Genomic DNA, 21,727 nt, shown 5'->3' on the forward strand with positions numbered 1-21,727 from the left:
TCAACCAACATCAACAAAACAGATTAGCTAGTCATTTAACTCATTGCTTTCTGTAGGACCTTGCCGTTTGCAAATTGGCTACCACATTTGCCTACATTGCAAAAGCAACTACACTTCAAAAGTATTTCATTAGTTGCAATGTACTTTGGGACATCCCAAGAATGTGATGGTGCTATATAAATGTAAGTTATTTCTTTTTCAGTTTAGGAACTTTAACATTCTCTTCAAATTAATCATCAATTTCTTTCAAAATTTGGTCAGAATGCTAATACAATAAACTGATGGAATAATTATATCACACTTTTTAATAAATTGTACTTACATTGATAACTGATAACCCATCTCCTCCCTGCTATTCCCATGAAGTACTTCAATGTCCTCTCACAAACTAAATCTGTATCTGAAATGTAAAGCAGGAAGCAAATGCAGCATTAACACACCAACTTGGATATGGCAATAATTTTAACATTTTTCCAACACAGAACTTTCAATACATAGGTAGCTGGCTCACTGATCTCCCTTATTTACTATATTCCTCTTCACTGGAAAGTTTACAACTTACACTGTGCTTGGATCCTTAAAGATACTTTGTATTTGTATCTAAAGTTTAATCTTGATAAATTAAACTGCAGAAAACCACCTTCTCATTAATAATCCCAAATGAACAGCCTAGATAAGTTGTTTTTTAATGCCATATGAAGTTTGCATGTTACTGGGATCCCAGGAGCAAGGTAACTAAACAAATATTATTAATTGTAAACAATTTTACAACACCAAGTTATAGTCCAACAAATTTATTTTAAATTCCACAAGCTTTCGGAGGCTTCCTCCTTCCTCAGGTGAATGGTGTGAATTATTAGGCACTGAATTTTGGTACAATTGCAACCAACATTGTGTCAAAATTAAGGCAGGTGTTTCAACAAATCAACAGGAAACCCTTTAAAAAAAAACAGCTTTGATATTAATATTAATCCTCACATCTACATGTGTTTCCCCTTTAATGTTTTTACATTTACCTACTAGTGAACATCAGTGGAAGAAATGTTTTACATATACTTAATTGTTGCATAAACGAGGGAGAAGGGAATAAAAGGACATGGGGGCAGGGTGGGAAGAGGTAATTAGAGTGGGAGGAGGCTGGTGAGTATAAACATTGGCAGAGACCAGTTGGGTTGAATGGCCAGTTTCTGTGCTGTAGATTCTAGGTAATTCTGTTTTCCCTGCTAGAAACACCAATTTTTTTTCTTGAATTCAAAAATATTTAAAAAAGATAAAGCTAGTATAATACTATACCTGTTTTCATGACGACGTGGGTTGTACTAGGTGAAAAATTATTGAGGAATGTGGCCCCTGTTTTTCTTGCAAACGTTTCAATCAATTGCTGAAGTTAAAAAGAAAAATCAACTCACTTTCATACACAATTTAATAACAAACTTTTACCATGGCAATTCATTATAATTACTTAATTCAGATACTGCTATGATTAACCTAATTTTTGCAGGATCTTCAATTATGAAACTTTACTTGGAAGCAAACCAGAAATTGTCTTCTGAAACAAACAAGATATCCGTCGAGTGCACACTTATAAAGAAGCAGCAAGTAGGGTAATAGGATCACGGATGGGCAAATTTCCCCCACCGTTCCCTGGCACTGATATTCCAGCACCTTTATTAAACACACAGACACACACACACACTTTAAAAATCAAATCCTCAGGCACATGAATTAAAGAAACTGTTGGTGGTAGATGCGGTTATCAAGTTTTTTTTTGGTACGTTGGCAGCAAAAAGTGGTACAGCTTGTAGATAATTACATCTCATTGTTTAACTGGGATACTCAGTCAAAGTCAGCTTCTTGTCACCAGTAACATTAGCATACAGAACTGAGCACTGCAATGTCACGGTCGTCAAGTTTTAGCGATTCTCTCAATTTTTGTGATAACAGCAGCCACATTCAATGGTTGAACATGCAGTACACATATAGATTAATCCCTTATCCATTTTAGCTTCAAAATTGGTTTCGTGTCCAAAGCAAAGATGTCAGCATGTGTTTATGCATATAAATATGACATCTCGAATTCCAATTATATTTGCCTTCTAGCTCCAGTTGTGTGTGTATGTTTGACGCAATAGGTTACACCAAAATAAATTATATATTTCTACCACTTTTGTGCCTAGTGTCAGGATATACTGTGGGCAAGTTAAAGTGATTGGCTTTTCCAATAATATGCTTCAAATACAATTTAAAAAACACACCCTCCTCTTCCACTTAACTGCGCAATTTCAGTTTTTTCCTGACTTCCTAAAGGGCTCTTCTGTATGGCAAACTCGAATTTTACATAATTTTGACTATTCTGTCCATGGAGCAGTTCAACCTCATTTTAGCTGTAGTACTGACAACTAAGTGGGCCCACGGCACATCAAGAATTAAATAAATACATCATGTATTGTATTTTTAAAAATTAATTCATAGGATGTGGGTGTCGCTGGCAAGGCCAGCATTTACTGCCCATCCCTAATTGCCCTTGAGAAAGTGGTGTTAAGCCACTTTCTTGAACTGCTGCAGTCTGTGTGGTGAAGGCTCTCCCACAGTGCTGTTAGGTAGGGAGTTCCAGGATTTTGACCCAGCGACGATGGAGGAACAGCGATATATTTCCAAGTTGGGATGGTGTGTGACTTGGAGGGGAACATGCTGGTGGTGTTGTTCCCAAGTGCTTGCTGCCCTTGTCCTTCTAGGTGGTAGAGGTTACGGGTTTGGGAGGTGCTGTCGAAGAAGCAGTGGCAAGTTGCTGCAGTGCATCCTGTGGATGGTACACACTGCAGCCACGGTGTGCCAGTGGTGAAGGGAGTGAATGTTTAGGGTGGTGGATGGGGTGCCAATCGAGGGGGCTGCTTTGTCCTGGATGGTGTCGAGCTTCTTGAGTGTTGTTGGAGCTGCACTCATCCAGGCAAGTGTAGAGTATTCCATCACACTCCTGACCTGCGCTTTGTAGATGGTGGAAAGGCTTTTAGGAGTCAGGAGGTGAGTCACTCGCCGCAGAATACCCAGCCTCGGACCTGCTCTTGTAGCCACAATATTTATGTGGCTGGTCCGGTTATGTTTCTGGTCAATGGTGACCCCCAGGAGGTTGATGGTGGGGGATTCGGCGATGACCGTTGAATGTCATGAGGAGGTGGTTAAACTCTCTCTTGTTGGCGATGGTCATTGCCTGGCACGAATGTTACTTGCCACTTATCAGCCCAAGCCTGGATGTTGTCCAGGTCTTGCTGCATGCGGGCACGGACTGCTTCATTATCTGAGGTTGCGAATGGAACTGAACACTGTGCAATCATCAGCAAACATCCCCATTTCTGACCTTATGATGGAAGGATGGTCATTGATGAAGCAGCTGAAGATGGTTGGGCTGAAGACACTGCCCTGAGGAACTCCTGCAGCAATGTCCTGGGGCTGAGATGATTGGCCTCCAACAACCACTACCATCTTCCTTTGTGCTAGGTATGACTCCAGCCACTGGAGAGTTTTCCCCCCCAATTCCCATTGCCTTCAATTTTACTAGGGCTCCTTGGTGCCACACTTGGTCAAATGCTGCCGTGATGTCAAGGGCAGTCACTCTCACCTCACCTCTTGAATTCAACTCTTTTACCAATGTTTGGATCAAGGCTGTAATGAGATCTGGAACCGAGTGGTCCTGGCAGAACCCAAACTGAGCATCAGAGAGCAGGTTATTGGTGAGTAAGTGCCGCTTGATAGCACCGTCAACGACACCTTCCATCACTTTGCTGATGATCGAGAGTAGACTGATGGGATGGTAATTGGCCAGATTGGATTTGTCCTGCTTTTTGTGGACAAGACATACCTGGGCAATTTTCCACATTGTCGGGTAGATGCCAGTGTTATAGTTGTACTGGGACAGTTTGGCTAGAGCTGCGGCTAGTTCTGGAGCACAAGTCTTCAGCACTACAGCTGGGATGTTGTCGGGACTCAGTCTTTGCTGTATCCAGTACACTCAGCCGTTTCTTGATATCATGTGGAGTGAATCGAATTAGCTGAAGACTGGCTTCTGTGATGGTAGGGATATCAGGAGGAGGCCGAGATGGATCATCCACTCGGCACTTTTGACTGAAGATGGTTGCAAACGCTTCAGCCTTGTCTTTTGCACTCAAGTGCTGGACTCCGCCATCATTGAGGATGGGGATGTTCACAGAGCCTCCTCCTCCCGTTAGTTGTTTAATTGTCCACCACCATTCACGACTGGATGTGACAGGACTGCAGAGCTTTGATCTGATCCGTTGGTTGTGGAATCGCTTAGCTCTGTCTATACCATGTTGCTTCTGATGTTTAGCATGCATGTAGTCCTGTGTTGTAGCTTCACCAGGTTGGCACTTCATTTTTAGGTATGCCTGGTGCTGCTCCTGGCATGCTCTTCTACACTCCTCATTGATCCCCTGTCTTGTTGGTAATGGTTGAGTAAGGAATATGCTGGGCCATGAGGTTACAGATTGTGCTGGAATACAATTCTGCTGCTGCTGATGGCCCACAGCGCCTCATGGATGCCCAGTTTTGAGTTGCTCGATCGGTTCTAAACTAACCCATTTAGCACAGTGATAGTGCCACACAACATGTTGGGGTGTCCTCAGTGCGAAGATGGGACTTCGTCTCCACGAGGACTGTGCGGTGGTCACTCCTACCAACACTGTCATGGACAGATGCATCTACGACAAGTAGGTTGGTGAGGACGAGGTCAAGTAGGTTTTTCCCTCGTGTTGGTTCGCTCACCATCTGCAGCAGGCCCAGTCTGGCAGCTATGTCCTTCAGGACTCGGCCAGCTCGGTCAGTAGTGGTGCTACCGAGCCACTCTTCGTGATGGACATTGAAGTCCCCTACCCAGAGTACATTCTGTGCCCTTGCTACCCTCAGTGCTTTCTCCAAGTGGTGCTCAACATGGAGGAGGACTGATTCATCAGCTGAGGGTGGACGGTAGGTGATAATCAGCCTTGCCTATGTTTGACCTGATGCCATGAGATTTCATGGGGTCCAGAGTCAATGTTGAGGACTCCCTGGGGGACTCCCTCCTGATTGTAAATCACCGTACCACCACCTCTGGTGGGTCTGTCCTGCTGGTGGGACAGGACATACCCAGGGATGGTGATGGAAGAGTCTGGGACGTTGGCTGAAAGGTATGATTCTGAGAGCATGGCTATGTCAGGCTGTTGCTTGACTAGTCTGTGGGACAGCTCTCCCAATTTTGGCACAAGTCCCCAGATGTTAGTGAGGAGGGCTTTGCAAGGTCAACTGGGCTTAGTTTGCCTTTGTCGTGTCCGGTGCCTAGTGGTCCGATGCCGGGTGGTCTGTCTGGTTTTATTTTTATGACTTTTTGTAGCGAGATTGTACAACTGAGTGGCTTGCTAGGCCATTTCAGAGGGAGTTTAAGAATCAACCACATTGCTGTGGGTCTGGAGTCACAAAGGCCAGACCGGGTAAGGACGGCAGGTTTCTTTCCCTAAAGGACATTAGTGAACCAGATGGGTTTTTACGACAATCCGGTAGTTTCATGGTCACCATTACTGATCCTAGTTTTTTTTATATATAAAACATTAATGACCAAGAGTGAGATAAAGGATGTAATTCAATCAAAGTGCCTCAGCAGATATGCTCAAAACTTTGCTTCTTACACTGTAGAACATCCTCTAAACTCTGATGGAATTAAAGCTTCTAACTCATTTGCTGATGTCCAAAATTTGATATAAAATGGTAATTATGCTGTAACAATTATCATCTTTTAATAATTGTGGATATCATTTTGGATGGAAAGGTGCAAGATAGTAGCAGCCCAAAAACCAGGACTGGATTTGGTAAGTCAAATCTCTGCAATAGTCTTAATTGCAATAACCTCTTCTCCATCACAATAAACTTGTATCTGTAGATTACAGATAGTCTGTATAACACAGCTGCAGAAAATCAAGTCAGATATAAACTATAAAAGGCATAAAGTAGTACTCTTGGCACTTTAGTTTTAATATTGCGGTGTTTTTCAGGTTTAATTTTACAGCAATTCCCTTTGGTGTCAGACTCCAATCCAGATTTATTCAAGTCATGTATTTTCAGCAAGTCAATAATGAAGTTCAGATACACTCAGTGTCTCAAAATATGCATATTTCCTCAGAACCTCTGCATGTTCTTTCAATGAACTTCACAATGTAAAGTTCAGCAGCATATTTTGTTGTATCTTGGTAAATGCCACAAATTCAGACAAGTTATTAGGTCACTTAAATAGCTGCCATCTCCATCCTGCTCACTTCTGTTGTTCTGCAGGTATTTTGTGGAATATCTAACAATTGAGTGCTGATGATATTGGGGGAATTGGTTTGGAGGAGTTGCTGAGCTCAACAGTATAAAAGGAGCCGAATTAACATGAAAGCTGAACCACTCTGGGTAAATGATTATAACTGTTAATTCAGCTCCCTCCCATGGTCAGGTTCAGTAATTCCTCCTGGTCAGCCAATACACCCAAGTGATTTGATCAACAGACAATGCTTAAACAAAATTAACTGGAGAGTCAATAGAAAGGCAGAAAAAAGCAAATTCTTTATAACAGTTTGCTTTTACCTTGAGACATTTGCCAATGGTACTAGATGTCTAAATTTGAAGGGGATTAAATGTTCATTTGCTTCTGAAAATATTAAAATTGACATGGTTTAAACTTACAATTTCATGTTTGTTCAGCCCCGAAGCCACAAAGGACATTTTTCTTTGATTTGTCACAACTGCGTTCCTGTTGGGAGTGGAGTTTGAACTTTTGTTGAAAACAGGAGACAAATCAAGAGAAGATCGGTTCTGCTTGAAGCTTTTGGACATTGCCTTTCTGTCCGTTCTCTCGTGTTGGGGCGGTGACATGCTTGGGCTCCCAGCTCTCTGTGCAGGCTGGCATCCCACCATGGAAGACAAAATGGAAGGACTTCTTGCTAGTGCCAAAACACAGTCTCTCTTCCTTGTACTTTCTAATTTCTGTGTCCATGTAATGTCTCTCAGCAGCTCATCACCAGCATCAACATTTCCTTGAAAAATAAACACATTGATTAGCAAGGTTGTAAAATACTAGAAGTTGTAGTACCTAGACATTTTTATACAAGAATTAGCAATCCTTGGCTTTTAGCTAGTGGAGAAGTCAAGTCTAGGCAACAACTGAAGTGAGGTCCCAAGTGTAATTTTGTAAAAAAAATGAAATATAAATTTCAAGCCATTGAATGTAACCTTCATTTTAGCAGTAAGCATGGAGTCTTACAACACTTAAGGATTTTTTTAAATGAAGATTGATTTCACACTCAATTAGAAGGCACAGATTTGCCCCAGCTGCAGCACTAAATTGTACCAAATGGATCAACATTATTATTTGGTCCTCGTGGTTATAACCTCTCCCCCACCCCATTCAGACACTAGCATCTGTAACAGAGGGCTCCTACCCAACCTGAACTCACACCATGGATCTCTTAGAATTATGCTAAATTTTGGTCACAAGACATCACATCAATTGATCTGAAGGCACATACAAACAAGAGAACACCAAATTAGTGCAGAACCCCTAGTGGCAAAACCCTTAAGATCTACACACTCAGGCTAGCTGGAACTCCGCAGCACAGAAGCACTTATGAATCAGAGGTGTTAGGACATGACAGTAATACTTTGTAACCAAAATAACCTGGCATGCAGACTATGCCAGGTTATTTTGCTCCACTCCCAGGCAGATCTTTACAGATTACACCAATTGTTTTGTGTGCTAAATTCCTGTGCTGCTTTTAATACATATAGGACATATTTAGATCCCCCCCACCCCCTTCTTCAAAATAAACTCTTGTGGATGTTTTGATTGTATGCTTTCCCTTATATATGAGAAATACCTTCACTCTCTGAGTTTATTTGTTCCTTTATCTCCTCTTTCTTTTGTGCTGCACTTGGAGAATCAGTCATTTCTCCCTGAGAACCTGCTTTAGATTGGAATTGATTCAGCACAGTCACTGCTTGAAATCTCTCTGGTATTCGGCTAATTTCCAAATCCACGAGGGAAGTAAGAGGTTTTGGGCTGACAACAAAGGAAACAAATTAATATCAGTTAAATATATGAGTTACATTAAACTGAGATCTACATGTGCAGACATGTATTAACACAAGGTAGATATTCTGTTTATCTATTCATTCTCATTCCCAAGATACTTGGAACACATGACCATTACAAAATACTCCAAAGAATCTTTTGGTTTGTAACTGGAAGAGCAGTGCAGAGCTTTTTTGGGGGCAGTATTTAGCACAGGAACATTTGCAATACCATTTCAAACTGTATGGCAGAGATAACACTGTCAGTAACAGTACTTTAGGATAAGACTAAAACATCAATGTAAATCATGCTTGGAGAAAACAGGTTGTACAATTGAACCATCATCCAGTTAAGTTCTACCTGAAACATTAAACTTTTGTTCAGATGCTGACCAACTTGCTGTACATTTCTAGGATTTTGTTTTTATTTCAGATGTGCAGTATTTACAATTTTCTGTTTCACTCTACTAGTTATTCCGCAGAGCAGCCAATTACAATTATTGCTTTCAACAATTTTTAAATCAAACTTGGGTCATAAATAGTAACCAACCTCTACTGGCTGTATTCTTCTTTGCAGCTAATTTATCTGGGAGCAAGTATATACCATCTTGTCAAATTATGACAAGGTCAGATAATTGCAGAACAAGAACAAATGTCAGACTGGTCAGCATTTGGCAAGGAAAACATACTGTCCATTATTGCTATTCAAATATCCATCATCATGTTTAATATAATATAAAAATAATCAGCACCAACAACAAAGAGTATACTCCTTTCACTGCTTGTGGTTTGGTCCATTATGACCAAAATATTCTCTTTGAAGTCAAACTAAATTCAGAAATGGATACCCTTCAAGAAAATTTGTTTTTAGGTACAAGCGAAAGACATGTATTACATGGATATGTAAATAATTTATCACAGAGATAGCAGTAACTGATCATTGAACAGAGTTTGGGGGGGTGGGGTGGAAAACAAGAAGGAAAGACATATTTGTGTCACTACACACACATTCAACACCTAAATGTTGTTCTTTTAGTTAGGAATGTATGCAAATTTAAACAAGTACATTCGAAACCATTTGGATTTGGGAAAGTGGAACCTTACCATTTATTCTGCTCTTTGTCACCATGTGTAAAAGTTATGCTTGTATTTAGCTGTGGTTGAGGTCTTATGGGCTCAGTTGCTGGAAGACATTTTGATTTTGATCTGCTTTGCAAATTCTCAGTATTCCCTGGGTGAAATGCAGCTGTAGCTGTTAACATAAGGAATAAGGGGTTTGTAATTATAGTTCTACCTATACATAGAAGTTACCATATGGAAACCAGCCACTCAGCCCAACCAGTCTGTGTTGGCATCTGTAAGGTTTTAGATAATGCTGGAATTTTGTATTTGCTTCTTAAACAATGAGTTTTCAAAAACTGAATGTATTCTACTCAAGGCCAATCTACTATGCTTCGCTGCACTGCTGATAATACAGAATTAATCAGCAGAATATAATTCATAAATGCTGAAAGTGAATTATGAAGGTTTGTCTAACTGATAAAAAATTGACCTAGTGACCCCCTGCTATCAGTGCAATATTTATGAATGTGTTCTTTAATGCATACCCGCCAATCACTAGGTTAAGTTCCTTTACTCCTCACAATGTTCTTCAGTCAAGATCTTCCGTTGTCCTTCTTGATACGAATGGTCCAGGAGGCGTACATACCGTATTAAAAAAACTTCTGTGCTAAATGCTACTTTAATGTAGTAGTAAGCCAACAATTTGAAGAAAGTGGTAATTTTACAGCAGTAAAGAAGTGTCTTGCAATGTAGAACAAACTGAAAATGATTTAATGGAAATTATGCTTAAGCTTCAAAGTTAATAAAGAAATTCAGAACTGTTGGGGTGAAGGGGATGGAGGAAAAGTGATAGATGCTATGAGAAAATTCATTTTCAGAAGCACAATTTAAATAACCTGTGAATACACAAAGTGGTTTTGACAGAAAGATTGCTGAATTCTTATTTTGTGCCCGTGAAATATTTAGGGTCTGAATTTTAAAGAGTCACAGGAAATAACTGAAAATCATTGATCCCTTTTCAAAAGCTGCATGACCATGCCAAAGCACTGGATTAAAACACACTATTTAAATAAAGTATTTGAAGTGTTTTTTCTAGTTTCCTAAAGCTCAATAAATCCATTCTCAAGCACTCTCACACAAATTTCAAATACAAATCCTACCAATGCTCCTTGTAGCAGTTAAATTATCTTTCTGTCAGCAAAATTAGCATTCTGTAGAACCCTGCACATATATTTTCTAAAAATACTCTTTCAAGCTTATGTAACTTTTGTAGAAATCCAAGAAATTAAGCATGAGGGATGTTTCAATTTGCAATATGGAGATTTTAGATTGTGAGATAATTGGAGATTTTGAAGGGATTTGAGATCACTTGATATTCTTGGATGGAGGTTCATAATTTTGGAATGTGAGGGGGGTGGGAAGGGAAAGAGAATACTAATGGGGCCGTTAGATGGTCACAAGAAGAATAATTTTCTTTAAAATCCACCCCATCTCTTATGTCATATCTGACCTAGAAGCATGTGATATTGAACATTTCTAGAATAGTCATCTTTGACCTTAATGATCTTGTAGGAGCAAAAACAATTTGGAAAAGGAACATTAATTCAATTGTTCTTCAAAGGGAAGCTGCTAATTGTTGGTGTTTACTCTCACAGATACATTTATTGCATCAGATGCCATGTTATAGATTTGCCCAACACAAGACTATGCTATACTACATTTTGTTTTATTCGTTCATGGGATGTGGGCGTCGCTGGCAAGGTCAGCATTTATTGTCCATCCCTAACTGCCCTCGAGAAGGTGGTGGTGAGCCGCCTTCTTGAAACGTTGCAGTCCGTGTGGTGAAGGTTCTCCCACAGTGCTGTTAGGAAGGGAGTTCCAGAATTTTGACATCTGCTATGTTGTAGCAATAGTTCTGAATTAAACATAATTCAGAAGAAATAACACATAAAAAGTCAATTGTAAATCCATTTGCAGTTAAGAGCTTGAAATCCTTGTTGTAATTGTTTACAAAATGCTATTCCAAGATCTCAAGCTAATCAATTGTATGTGTTTCTGACAAAACACTGGAATGCTTTTGGACTCCATGGGAAGCATTTTAGCACCCGCTATCGGGTGCGTTCCTGGCGGGGGGCCCCGAAAATCGGGAAATCCCGGAGCGGGACCGGATCCCGCCTCGAACCTGCGCACTTCCGGGTTCCCCACTGACGCGCCGGCGTGTGCGCGCAGCCCCCGCTGGTGGGAATCCCGCAGGCAATTAAAGCCAGCGGGATGCCACTTGACGCTATTTATTTTGCTTGTCCAGGTCATTAACTGACCCGATTATGGGATTATGTGAGGAGGGGTGGGATTTTAGAGCAAACTGGGACTGTTTCCCACACTGGGGGAAACAGTCCCAGTTCAAATGGACCTGTTGCAGCTGTCAGCCTGTGGCAGCTGCAAAGGTCCATTTGACAGGTGGGGGGGGGGGGGAAAGACACTCACTCATAGCAGGAGGCCACTCTGTCACTTGGGACAAAGTTTGGCCTCCACCACCCTCCTCCTGACAATCAGTCACCAACCTGCACACTTCCCCCGGGGTCCAGAGACAAGTACCTACCTTGCGGACCCCCTCAGATGTATATTTTCCGGATGGGAGCCGCCGTAGCTGCAGTCATGACCTCCTCGGAGGGCGAACAGCATCACCAGCCTCACCGGCCACGCCGTCCACCTCTGACACGTGGGGCTCCACAACAGAGTGCTGTGACACATCCACCTGCACAGCAGGAGGGAGGGCTACCGCAGAGAGAGATGAGTCGCAGAGGGCACTACCCTCACCACAGGGTCCACAGACCGAGGCTCAGCTTCCTGGACCTCTCTGAGCAGCAGTGCACACGGAGGCTCAGAGTCACTCGACATATAGTCGTGGACATCTGCAGCCTCCTTCATGCCAAGCTGCTCCCAGCTGGCCAGAGCACCATCTTCTTACCTATCGCTGTCAAAGTCACCACTGCCCTCAACAACTTCTCCCCCGCATCCTTCCAGGGTGCAACTGGGGACATCGCCGACGTCTCTCAGCCGTCTGCACAAAAGAGCCCTGCAAATACACCTACACCCACTCTGCAGTGACACAATGGGTGACATCAGTTGTGGGTCTTCATAGTGATCCTCAGGAAAGGGCATTATTGCACAAACCAGACAAGATTCGCGAAGACGTGGCAGGAGTGATGCCAATATAATATGTAATGTGAGTTGGTCAGAAATTCAATATAAGTAACAACCATGACAAACCCTCAAACACCCTTGCGCATCCCCTTCATGCTCACGACACGTTTGTCTTACGCTGCCTACTGCACATATGTGATGCATGCCCTGTGGCTGCAGCACAGGTAGTGGCAGGTTGAGTGAGGCTGGCCGTGAAAGAGATGCACGAGAGGGTGAGTATGAGAGAGAGCCATGAGATTGCATGAGGATTGGGTTGAGTGGTAGTGGCGGGATGAGTAGTGGCGAGGTGAGTTGGTGCAGGTAAGATGAGGATGAGGTTTGAGTGGGTATGAGGGGTGATGTGACAGAATAGTGTTGGCAGTGCAGAAGGAGATGTGAGGTGGGGGCGGTGATGTGGCAGATGGAGTGTAGGGGAAAGAGTAAGTGTACTCACTTTGGCTGACCTACTGAGGTCATTGGAGCGCCTCCTGCACTGTATGCAGGTGGGCGATATGTTGGTGGTGCAGGTGACCTCCTCTGCCACCTCGAGCCAGGCCTTCCTGGTGGCAGAGGCAGGCCGCTTCCTCCCGCCCGCCGGGGGGGGGGGGGGGGGGGGGGGCGGGGAAGCGGGGAGAAGATCTCTGTCCTCCCCCTCCTCCTCACCCCATGTATTGATACCTGGAGTGAGGCATCGTTAAACTGGGAGCAGCCTTCTCCCTGGGCTGCTCCATGCTGTGATTTTTTTCTGTTTGTTGCAGCATCTGTCAGTGCAGGATTACCCCTTTAAATAGAGCTCCTCCAGCTGACAGATCTTACTGCGCATGCGCAGCCCGCCCGACGCGCAGATCATCAGTGGGGAACCCGGAGGAGCAGGTACGTGGATCCAATTAGGCTACGATCGCGCGGGTGGCTGACTGATTTCGCCGGGCGCGTTACCCATGCGCCCGATAGCCCCCTCGCCGAGAACCCGCAGCCCTGGTAACATCGGGCCCCATATCTTATAGTTACCCACTTGATGGTAAAGTCAAAAGTCGTATGTGGTATCACAAAGTAGTGTTATCTACATGTAATTATTTCATTGATTCCAGATGGAATTCATGTGAAACTACTAAAATGTTAATACGTTCAGTATCTTTGTCATCAGCTCCCAAACATCGGCTGTCTCTGCAGTAAATTTAGAACAGAACAACACTGATACCAGGTTTGTTAGTGGGAGTTTGAGAACACAGATCTGTTTCTGCACTGAAGACAGGTCAGGATAAACTGCAAAGGGAAATGGGAAAGTTTTTTAAAAATGTGCATGAAATTAACAGTTAAAAAACACAAGTTTAGCCATGAGTAGCTGAGCCTCACAGACTAGCAAGGTTATAGTTTGATTCCCAATCTGTGGTGAGTTAAGCTGATCTCAGATGAGATAATAGTAGTCTCAAGTCCTCCAAAACTAAACAAACAGTCAGGAAGGGTTCTTGCTCCTGATCATTGTCCAGCAACGCCTACTGGAAGTGGGTTTTTGGGTTGTCAGTTAAGGGCAGGACCATGCTTGGATGCCCCCAGTGATTCAATACCCTGCAAAAATTCACTGTTATTTTTATATGAGCCTCACAATCATTTAGGCAAGGTACCACAGGGTGAATGGCAGCTACAGAACCATACCCAGCAAGCAGTTAGCACCCTCAGTAAAAGGAAGGGAGGGGAAGAAAATTGGCAAAAAAATTTGCAGTGTAATGGACCAGCTTTCTTTACTACACACAGTAACATCAAACATTGCAAGCTCAGCAATGGCATTGGTCAGATGCAGTAAAATGTGATTTTTGGGGAGCGGGGGAGATGGAGATAATTTTCCTCCTGCCTCCTTTTATATACACAACTCCCTCAACTAAGAGCACAAGTGACTTGGTCCCATAACTCTACTAGTATGGCTCTGAACATTTACACTCCAATGAACTGAGGTACCTCTGTTAAAAGTGGGATTTAAGGTATTAAAAGAGGTTCCCCTGCATTCATTCCAAGTATAAATTCACTAACACCTCTTCAGTTTTACACGGAACGTGTGAAGCCACTTTTCAACATGGAAGACAAGGTGTGCTTGGTTAACGATCCCGGATCCTTCAAACCCCTATGGAAATCTGACAACAGTAGATTTCCTGAATAACATATTGAATGCGAGGAAGACTTTATATATCAACCAGCCAATTGAGGTGTTAAAGCAAATGGCCGCTGTTTCCATTAAGGATGGAGAGGCAGTCTGGTTTGGCTGCGACGTGGGGAAACAATTTTGCAGCAAACTGGGGATCAATGATCCCAAAATACTTAACCGAGAGCTACTATTTGGAGTTTCTCTGAGCAACTTAGTCAAGGCAAAAAAGGCTGATGTATGGCGAATCACTGATCATGCATGCTATGGTTCTGACTGGCTTCTCTGAAAAGGATGAAAATGAAGGTGACTTTGAAAAGTGAGTGTGGAAAATTCATGGGGAAAGGAAAGTGGGAACAAAGGTTATCTGGTTTTATCAGATGATTGGTTCAATGCACATTAATTTTTTTCCAGAAATTCCATATAAAAATAAAATACTGAGCTTTAAAATTAGATTATTAGATTATGGTATATTGCGACCCTTTAACATTAAATGAGATGAAGTCCTAAGTAATTTGGTTTTTGAACGCACTAGTTCCATTCTGGGTTTCAGTTTTGCAGAGTCAGCTATAGTTCTTATTAGAATGAATGGAAATTGACAGTGAGAAGTTGCAGCTTACCTAAAGAGTACTATGACTAAACTATTTTTAATTACAGGTTTAAATTGTACTCTGGAGAAAGATTTCAATTTAACTGGTTTCTAAGCATAACAAATGATGCTTCGTTGTATTCTGCTCGATTTCTTCTACCATCATGCACATGACCGCTCATATCTTGAAGCAATAATGAAATTTTTCAAAAATAAACTGTAAATTCAGCAGATCATTTTAAATATAATGACATGCATGCGCAACTCCCTTGGTTTCAAATCGATCTTGAACGCTAAGTTTTCAAATTGGACACCGATTGCTCTAGGTTATATGATAAATGTAAATTCGTATCACACAAACTCCCCATACCATATAAACAAAACAGTGGTTTCAAAATGGTTGCTGAACAAATTTTCTACCACCCCAAAGATTTTCATTTCTAAAGCATGTAAGAATGTGTTTTAGGTTCACCTAATTTAATTCACAAGCCATTTTCATCTGTTAATATTCAACTTTTGTAAAGTCAGGGATAGTATCTGCACAAAAACAACCTAATAAAACTCTCACCATCTGTCACTGTGGAGTTTTACAGTTTTATTTATGTTTTAAGAACTTTACCCTTTTCTATCAATGAACTGTCTGTTTTCCTTTGGTGTTCAAGTAGTTCTGGACAGTCTTCCTGATGACTCATTGAGAGCAAGTGTTCAGTGTCCTGGCTTCCATGTTGATCCAGGACTGCCTCGAGCACAGCCATTTCATGCTCAAGCTTCTTTATGTTATTCTGCATTGCATACCTTTGCTTGGGAGGTGAAAGAAAGAGTTTCCAGTTGAAATAAAATGTAATTTGTTTTTTTTATTAAAAATGGTACACTAAAGGCAATTTAACTTAATAAAACATTTTGAACAATGTGACTGCTATTCCATTATGATACTGACAAAAGACACTTAGTTCTTAAATGGTCTTTCTCGGTTTCCATAGAATAGAATTTTTAAACCCTATTTATTGCCACAGTGATGACAGACTTCATTTTTAAAAAAAACAATTTTCATCTAAAAATCAATTATTTTCCTAAAGTACTAAATGAGAACATAAAGTATGCAACTAGATAAGGCTATTTACTCCATCAAACTCAACCCTGCCAACTGACCACATATAAATTGCACCGTCATGGGCTTAGTCCAACTTAATGTCACAAGGGAGGTGAATAGCTACAGATAAAACTCCAAGATCGGGCTCTGTGAAATTTCTTCTTCACTCCCAAAGTTAATTGAGCAATAACTCATGGCTGTAATGTTAAATCAATGTCCAATATTATTCAACCCTGACTAGTTACATTCCATAGATGACATTTCAATGGTCCAAACTGTAGAGGAACAATCATGTCCCAGGTAGTATTTAATCAATCATCAGATTTCAGCTCCTATGCTTATCCTTGCAAGCCTTCAGTTCTGTTCTTAACCAGATTTTGTTTTTGATGGCTGTCTATTCCATAGATCTATTATGTGGGAAAATATTTCCCCTAATCTCTAGTCTTGGACTGAGGTGGGCAGAAAAGTGGCAAATGGAATTCAATCCAGAGAAGTGTGAGGTAATGCATTTGGGGAGGGCAAACACAGCAAGGGAATGCACAATAAATGGGAGGAAACTGACAGATGTAGAGGAACAGAGTGCATTCCTACAGATCCCTCAAGGTAGCAGGACAGGTAGATAAAGTGGTTAAGGCAGCTTATGGGATACTTTTCTTTATTAGCAGAGGTATAGAATATAAGAGCAGGGAGGTTATGCTAGAACTGTATAAAACACTAGTTAGGCCACTGCTAGAGTTCTGGTCACCACATTACAGGAAAGATGTGATTGAATTAGAAAGGGTACAGAGGAGATTTACAAGGATGTTACCAGGACTGGAGAATTTTAGGTATGAGGAAAGACTGGGGTTGTTTTCTTTGGAACAAAGGAGGCTGAGGGGAGATTTAATTGGAGGTGTATAAAATTTTGAGGGGCCTGAACAGGAATGACCTATTTTCCTTAGCAGAGAGGTCAATAACCAGGGGGCATTGATTTAAAATAATTGGCAGAAGGATTAGAGGGGAACTAATGCAAATTTTTTTTCACCCAGAGGGTGATAGAGGTCTGGAACTCACTGCCTGAAAAAGGGTGGTAGAGGCAGAAACCCTTAAAAAGTACTGAAAGGTTACAGCACTTAAAGTGCATATCCAAGCCTAAGGACCAAGAGCTGGAAACTGGGATTAGGCGGACAGCTCTTTTTTGGCCAGCACAGACATGATGGGCCGAATGGCCTCCTTCTGTGCCGTAAATTTCTATGATTCTACTTAATTGAGATTATTCAGACAACACAATTCAACATTTTAATTTGATATGAATTTATACCAGTGGTTTCCAAAGTTTTCTGTGTAAAGGACCATCTGCAACTACAGGCATAATTCCAGAGATCCCCTGCAAATATCAATACCCAGATTCCTGATACGCATTCCCACGTGAAGTGCTATCCTGGGAATGCTAAAAATGAAAAACTTACTCCTTCAGCTACCCAGAGGGAAAACAGTGCTAGCTTTGCAAATTAAAAAAAAATAAAACATATACAGAAACAAAGTGCTTAGTAAGCCAACAAATACAGAAATCTGCTGACTGACAGACAGAAATGTTATAATCTCGGGAACTCCTCAAGTTCCCAGGCCCTCCCATTTAAAAACCCTTGCTATATACTAGCTTAACTATTGTGGAGGCTACGATCGAACTAAATCAGAAACAAATCCATCCCAACAAAATTTATTCTATGAACTGTATTAAAATAGTTCAATTGTCAGTGCTGTTCCCACACTGATTCTTATACTTATTTTCTATCCTGCTCTCCTGAAAAGAAAAAAAAAGAAAAAAAAAGACATTGCATTTATATAGCACCTTTCACAACCACAGGACATCTCAAAGCGCTTCACAGCCAATGAAATACTTTTGAATTGTAGTCACTGTTGTAATGTAGGAAACGGGGCAGCCAATTTGTGCACAGCAAGCTCCCGCAAACAGCAATGTGATAATGACCAGATAAATCTGTTTTAGTGATGTTGATATTGGGATAAAGATTGGCCAAGACACTGGGGATAACTCCACTGCTCTTCTTCGAAATAGCGCCATGGGATCTTTTGCGTCCACCTCCATTTAATATCTCATCCGAAAGACGGCACCTCTGACAGTGCAGCACTCCCCTCAGTACTGCACTGGGGTTTCAACCTAGATTTTTGTGCTCAAGTCTTTAGAGTGGGACTTGAACCCACAACCTTCTGACCCAAGAGGAGAGAGTGTTACCCACTGAGCCACGGCTGACACTACATCAAGGTATGAGCTGTTGGCTGGGTGCTGGCCAGTACAGCTCTGGTACCTCGCCCAAGTGACCATTTTTAATATGTGAGCCTAGACATGTCACAAAATATTTGACCGCGGAGGACATTACAATCTTCACTGCTGCTCCCAATTAAGATTAGCTAACAATGCATAGACTGTGATTCAACCTGGGATCCTCTCGTCTGTACGGTTAAATGCTACACCGTGATGCCTTTAGCTACGAGGTCGTCTTGGGTGTTCCGCAAGGATTATTTCTACGATAACAAAGGCATCAGCCATGTGCACATCCAAAACAAGCTATTAATGAGCAACAGGAAAGGAAAACCAGCCGTGTACAATAAGGAGCACTGGGGATTGTAATTTTAAAAATGCACACATGACTATATCATAGACAAAGATATATGCAAAGAACAGTTGAATACATAGCAAAAGGCAAATAAATGCAGGGTGCACCTCATCAAATTCTAGTAGAGTCTAATGTGTAATAACAGCAATATTAACAAGTTCTCCAAACACAATGAAATAATCAGTCCAATTGAAAAGTAATTTTTGATGTTTGATTACCAGAGGATGTGCAAGATAAAAAATGTGTAAAAGTAGAGGACTGCACCCAATAACTCAGATCTGTACAGATCAGACAAGTCCTGGGTCCAAACACCACGCCCCCCCCACTTCCCCATCTGTCCTGAGTTAGCTGATCTTAGCTGCCGCAGCAGGAGGGGCATTACAATTAATCCCAGTGCCCCAAGTTACTGAAGGGAAAAATCAGTTAGTGTTCTCCAGATTGCTATACAATCAGCATCTTAATAGACGTGTGTATGTATGGACAGGTCAGCATATGGCTCAGCTGCAATGATCTCCAGTCAGATAGCCTGCTGGCACGCACTGTCAATGCTCACACATGAGTAACAACCATCTGAGATGCCAGAGGGCAGTCAGTGAGAAAGTTGATGTCTTCAGGTCAGGAGGATAAAAATTGGTCAGAAAAAAAATTGCAGAATGAATCCATTAATGATTTGTTTCCATCAGACCCAATTAAAACTAAGGCAAGAGAACAATATTTTATACAGGACAGAAACAGAAGTTACGAGTACAACCAATTTAAAAAACAGTAAATACCAGCTAGATTATTAAACTTGCTTTGCTGCACAGTGGTTATTTCTTTTCTCAGCATCTTTCAGCCATTAGTGCTTTTGTAGAAAAAAATCATTACTGTTTTAATAAGATACATTTGGAATCATTAGGCAATACAGTCTTTTCAATTGAGCATTTCAGACCAGTCAAAATTTTACAAGCAGTCAACTTTTGTCTACTCCTTTAAGTCTGACAAAAGCATTGTTGAACTTTGCAGTTGAGTTATTTGAGCTATAAATGAAGCCATCTGCAAATTGAAATTAAAACAAACACTCATCCCTTATTTTATTAAAACAGCTGCTTCAAAATTGGTAAGTTTAAAAAGCCAAATATAATTAAAATAAGAAATGAGCATTTTACAGCAAATAAACTGTGAGGAAGGTTGGTTAAGGGCAATAATTTCTTTCAGTTTGCAAGTTATTATACTACAAAAGTAATTTTGACTTTAGTCACAAAAAAATCATTACATCTTACCTGAGTGTTTAGAAGCTCACTCTCTGGAGAGTAGGAGTCACCTGTATGGCTGGCTTCACTGTCATAGCCAGGTGCTTTTCCTCCTTCTGCAGGCAAACACAGTTGGAAAACTAAGATTACTATAACCTACACCTGCATGCTAATTCTGAGATAGGTTCACCTAAATCCTTAGATGTGGAAAATGAATACAATAAACCATATAATCTCTTCCTACACTAAAGATTTAAAACAGTAGTTCTGAGTGTTTCAGCTCAGGCACCACCAAAAAAAAATCCAGTTACTCTTGTGTCCCACTATATTTGTTATAATTGAAGGGACATTGTTCTGAGAGCATTCACCCCAAGAAAATTTGGATTTTTGGCATTTTACTTGGTGCATTTTTCAACAGGACACAATTTTGAAGCATATAGGCTGTGATAAAAACAACAAAAGGCATTTGGGCTATTCCCCAAGTTGTCCACTTCTATTAATCCCGCCCCATGAATATAATTTTCTTTATTTCTGTCAATCACTGATCCTCATTCCCCTTCTTATTTGTACTAACTATTCCTATTTTGGTTTTACTATCTCTGGCTTGGATTTACTACTTGCTCAGCACACTGTGCTCCCCTCCATATCAAATTCCTACCTCCAAGGTTACCTTTGACCCTCTTTGCATCTTACTCCTTGATTGTGCTGCTTTCTTTTGCCACCTCCAGAGCTACCATTTCTTTTAACTGTTATTGGACAACCTGCTCCAGGACAAGCTTCACTAAACACAGACCCATGGAATTGTTTCCTTCACAATTCTGCTTGTTCAGGCTGCCAACCATTCTGATGGGTTACTCCCCAGCTCTCCTTATACCAAATCCCAACAGGGAGGAGGGAGCAACAGATACTGGCAAATCTGGACACTTTCTTATTCTTTTCTAACCTGCACTCTGATGAAAGTCCCTGAACACTATATACCATACATTTTTAGCTGCATTTTTACAGTGACAATTAAGCCATAAAATGGAAGAAACCACAACCACTGGTGAACCTGCAACACATCTTGAATATGATCAGATACACCTTTCATATTTACACTCCTACTGTTTGCCAAAAGGAGATAATATCAGCAATGTACATGAAAAGTGAATGTGTTAATATTAGAGCTTTTTAAAAAAACTGTGCTGCATGCAGTATCTAGTAGGATTCTTTGGAATAGGAAGAGATTTCTAGTCACCTGAATTGCTTAATCTCAATTTTTATTTGGATTTTATATGGTTTATTTGAATTTTCAGAAGGCCTTTGATAAAGTCCCACATAAGAGGTTAGTGTGCAAAATTAAAGCACATGGGATTGGGGGTAATGTACTGGCATGGATTGAAAATTGGTTAACAAGACAGGAAACAGAGTAGGAATAAATGGTTCTTTTTCGGGGTGGCAGGCAGTGACCAGTGGGGTACCGCAGGGATCAGTGCTTGGGCCCCAGCTATTCACAATATATATCAATGATTTGGATGAGGGAACCAAATGTAATATTTCCAAGTTTGCTGACACAAAACTAGATGGGATCGTGAGTATTGAGGAGGATGCAAAGAGGCTTCAAGGCGATTTAGACAAGTTGTGATTGGGCAAATACATGGCAGATGCAGTATAATGTGGATAAATGTGAAGTTATCCACTTTGGAAGGAAAAGCAGAGTGTTATTTAAATTGTGACAGATTGGGGAATCTTGAT

At 41.2% G+C, this 21,727-nt stretch overlaps 1 protein-coding gene across 1 annotated transcript in view; it reads right to left on the minus strand.

The window, feature by feature from the left end:
• The window catches only part of si:busm1-163l24.4 (uncharacterized protein LOC368754 homolog), a 65,030-nt gene that overhangs the window by 16,633 nt on the left and 26,670 nt on the right, over positions 1-21,727 (minus strand). Inside the window, exons 11-17 of the mRNA XM_067968930.1 lie at positions 20,024-20,109; positions 15,676-15,856; positions 9,193-9,340; positions 7,896-8,077; positions 6,706-7,055; positions 1,294-1,381; positions 323-400 (exon numbers count right to left, since the gene is read on the minus strand). Of these exons, the coding sequence (XP_067825031.1) occupies positions 323-400; positions 1,294-1,381; positions 6,706-7,055; positions 7,896-8,077; positions 9,193-9,340; positions 15,676-15,856; positions 20,024-20,109 (1,113 nt within the window). The remainder of the gene's footprint in view (positions 1-322; positions 401-1,293; positions 1,382-6,705; positions 7,056-7,895; positions 8,078-9,192; positions 9,341-15,675; positions 15,857-20,023; positions 20,110-21,727) is intronic.

The sequence above is a fragment of the Heptranchias perlo genome, chromosome 30, assembly GCF_035084215.1.
Source record: "Heptranchias perlo isolate sHepPer1 chromosome 30, sHepPer1.hap1, whole genome shotgun sequence".
NCBI classification, from domain to species: Eukaryota; Metazoa; Chordata; class Chondrichthyes; order Hexanchiformes; family Hexanchidae; genus Heptranchias; species Heptranchias perlo.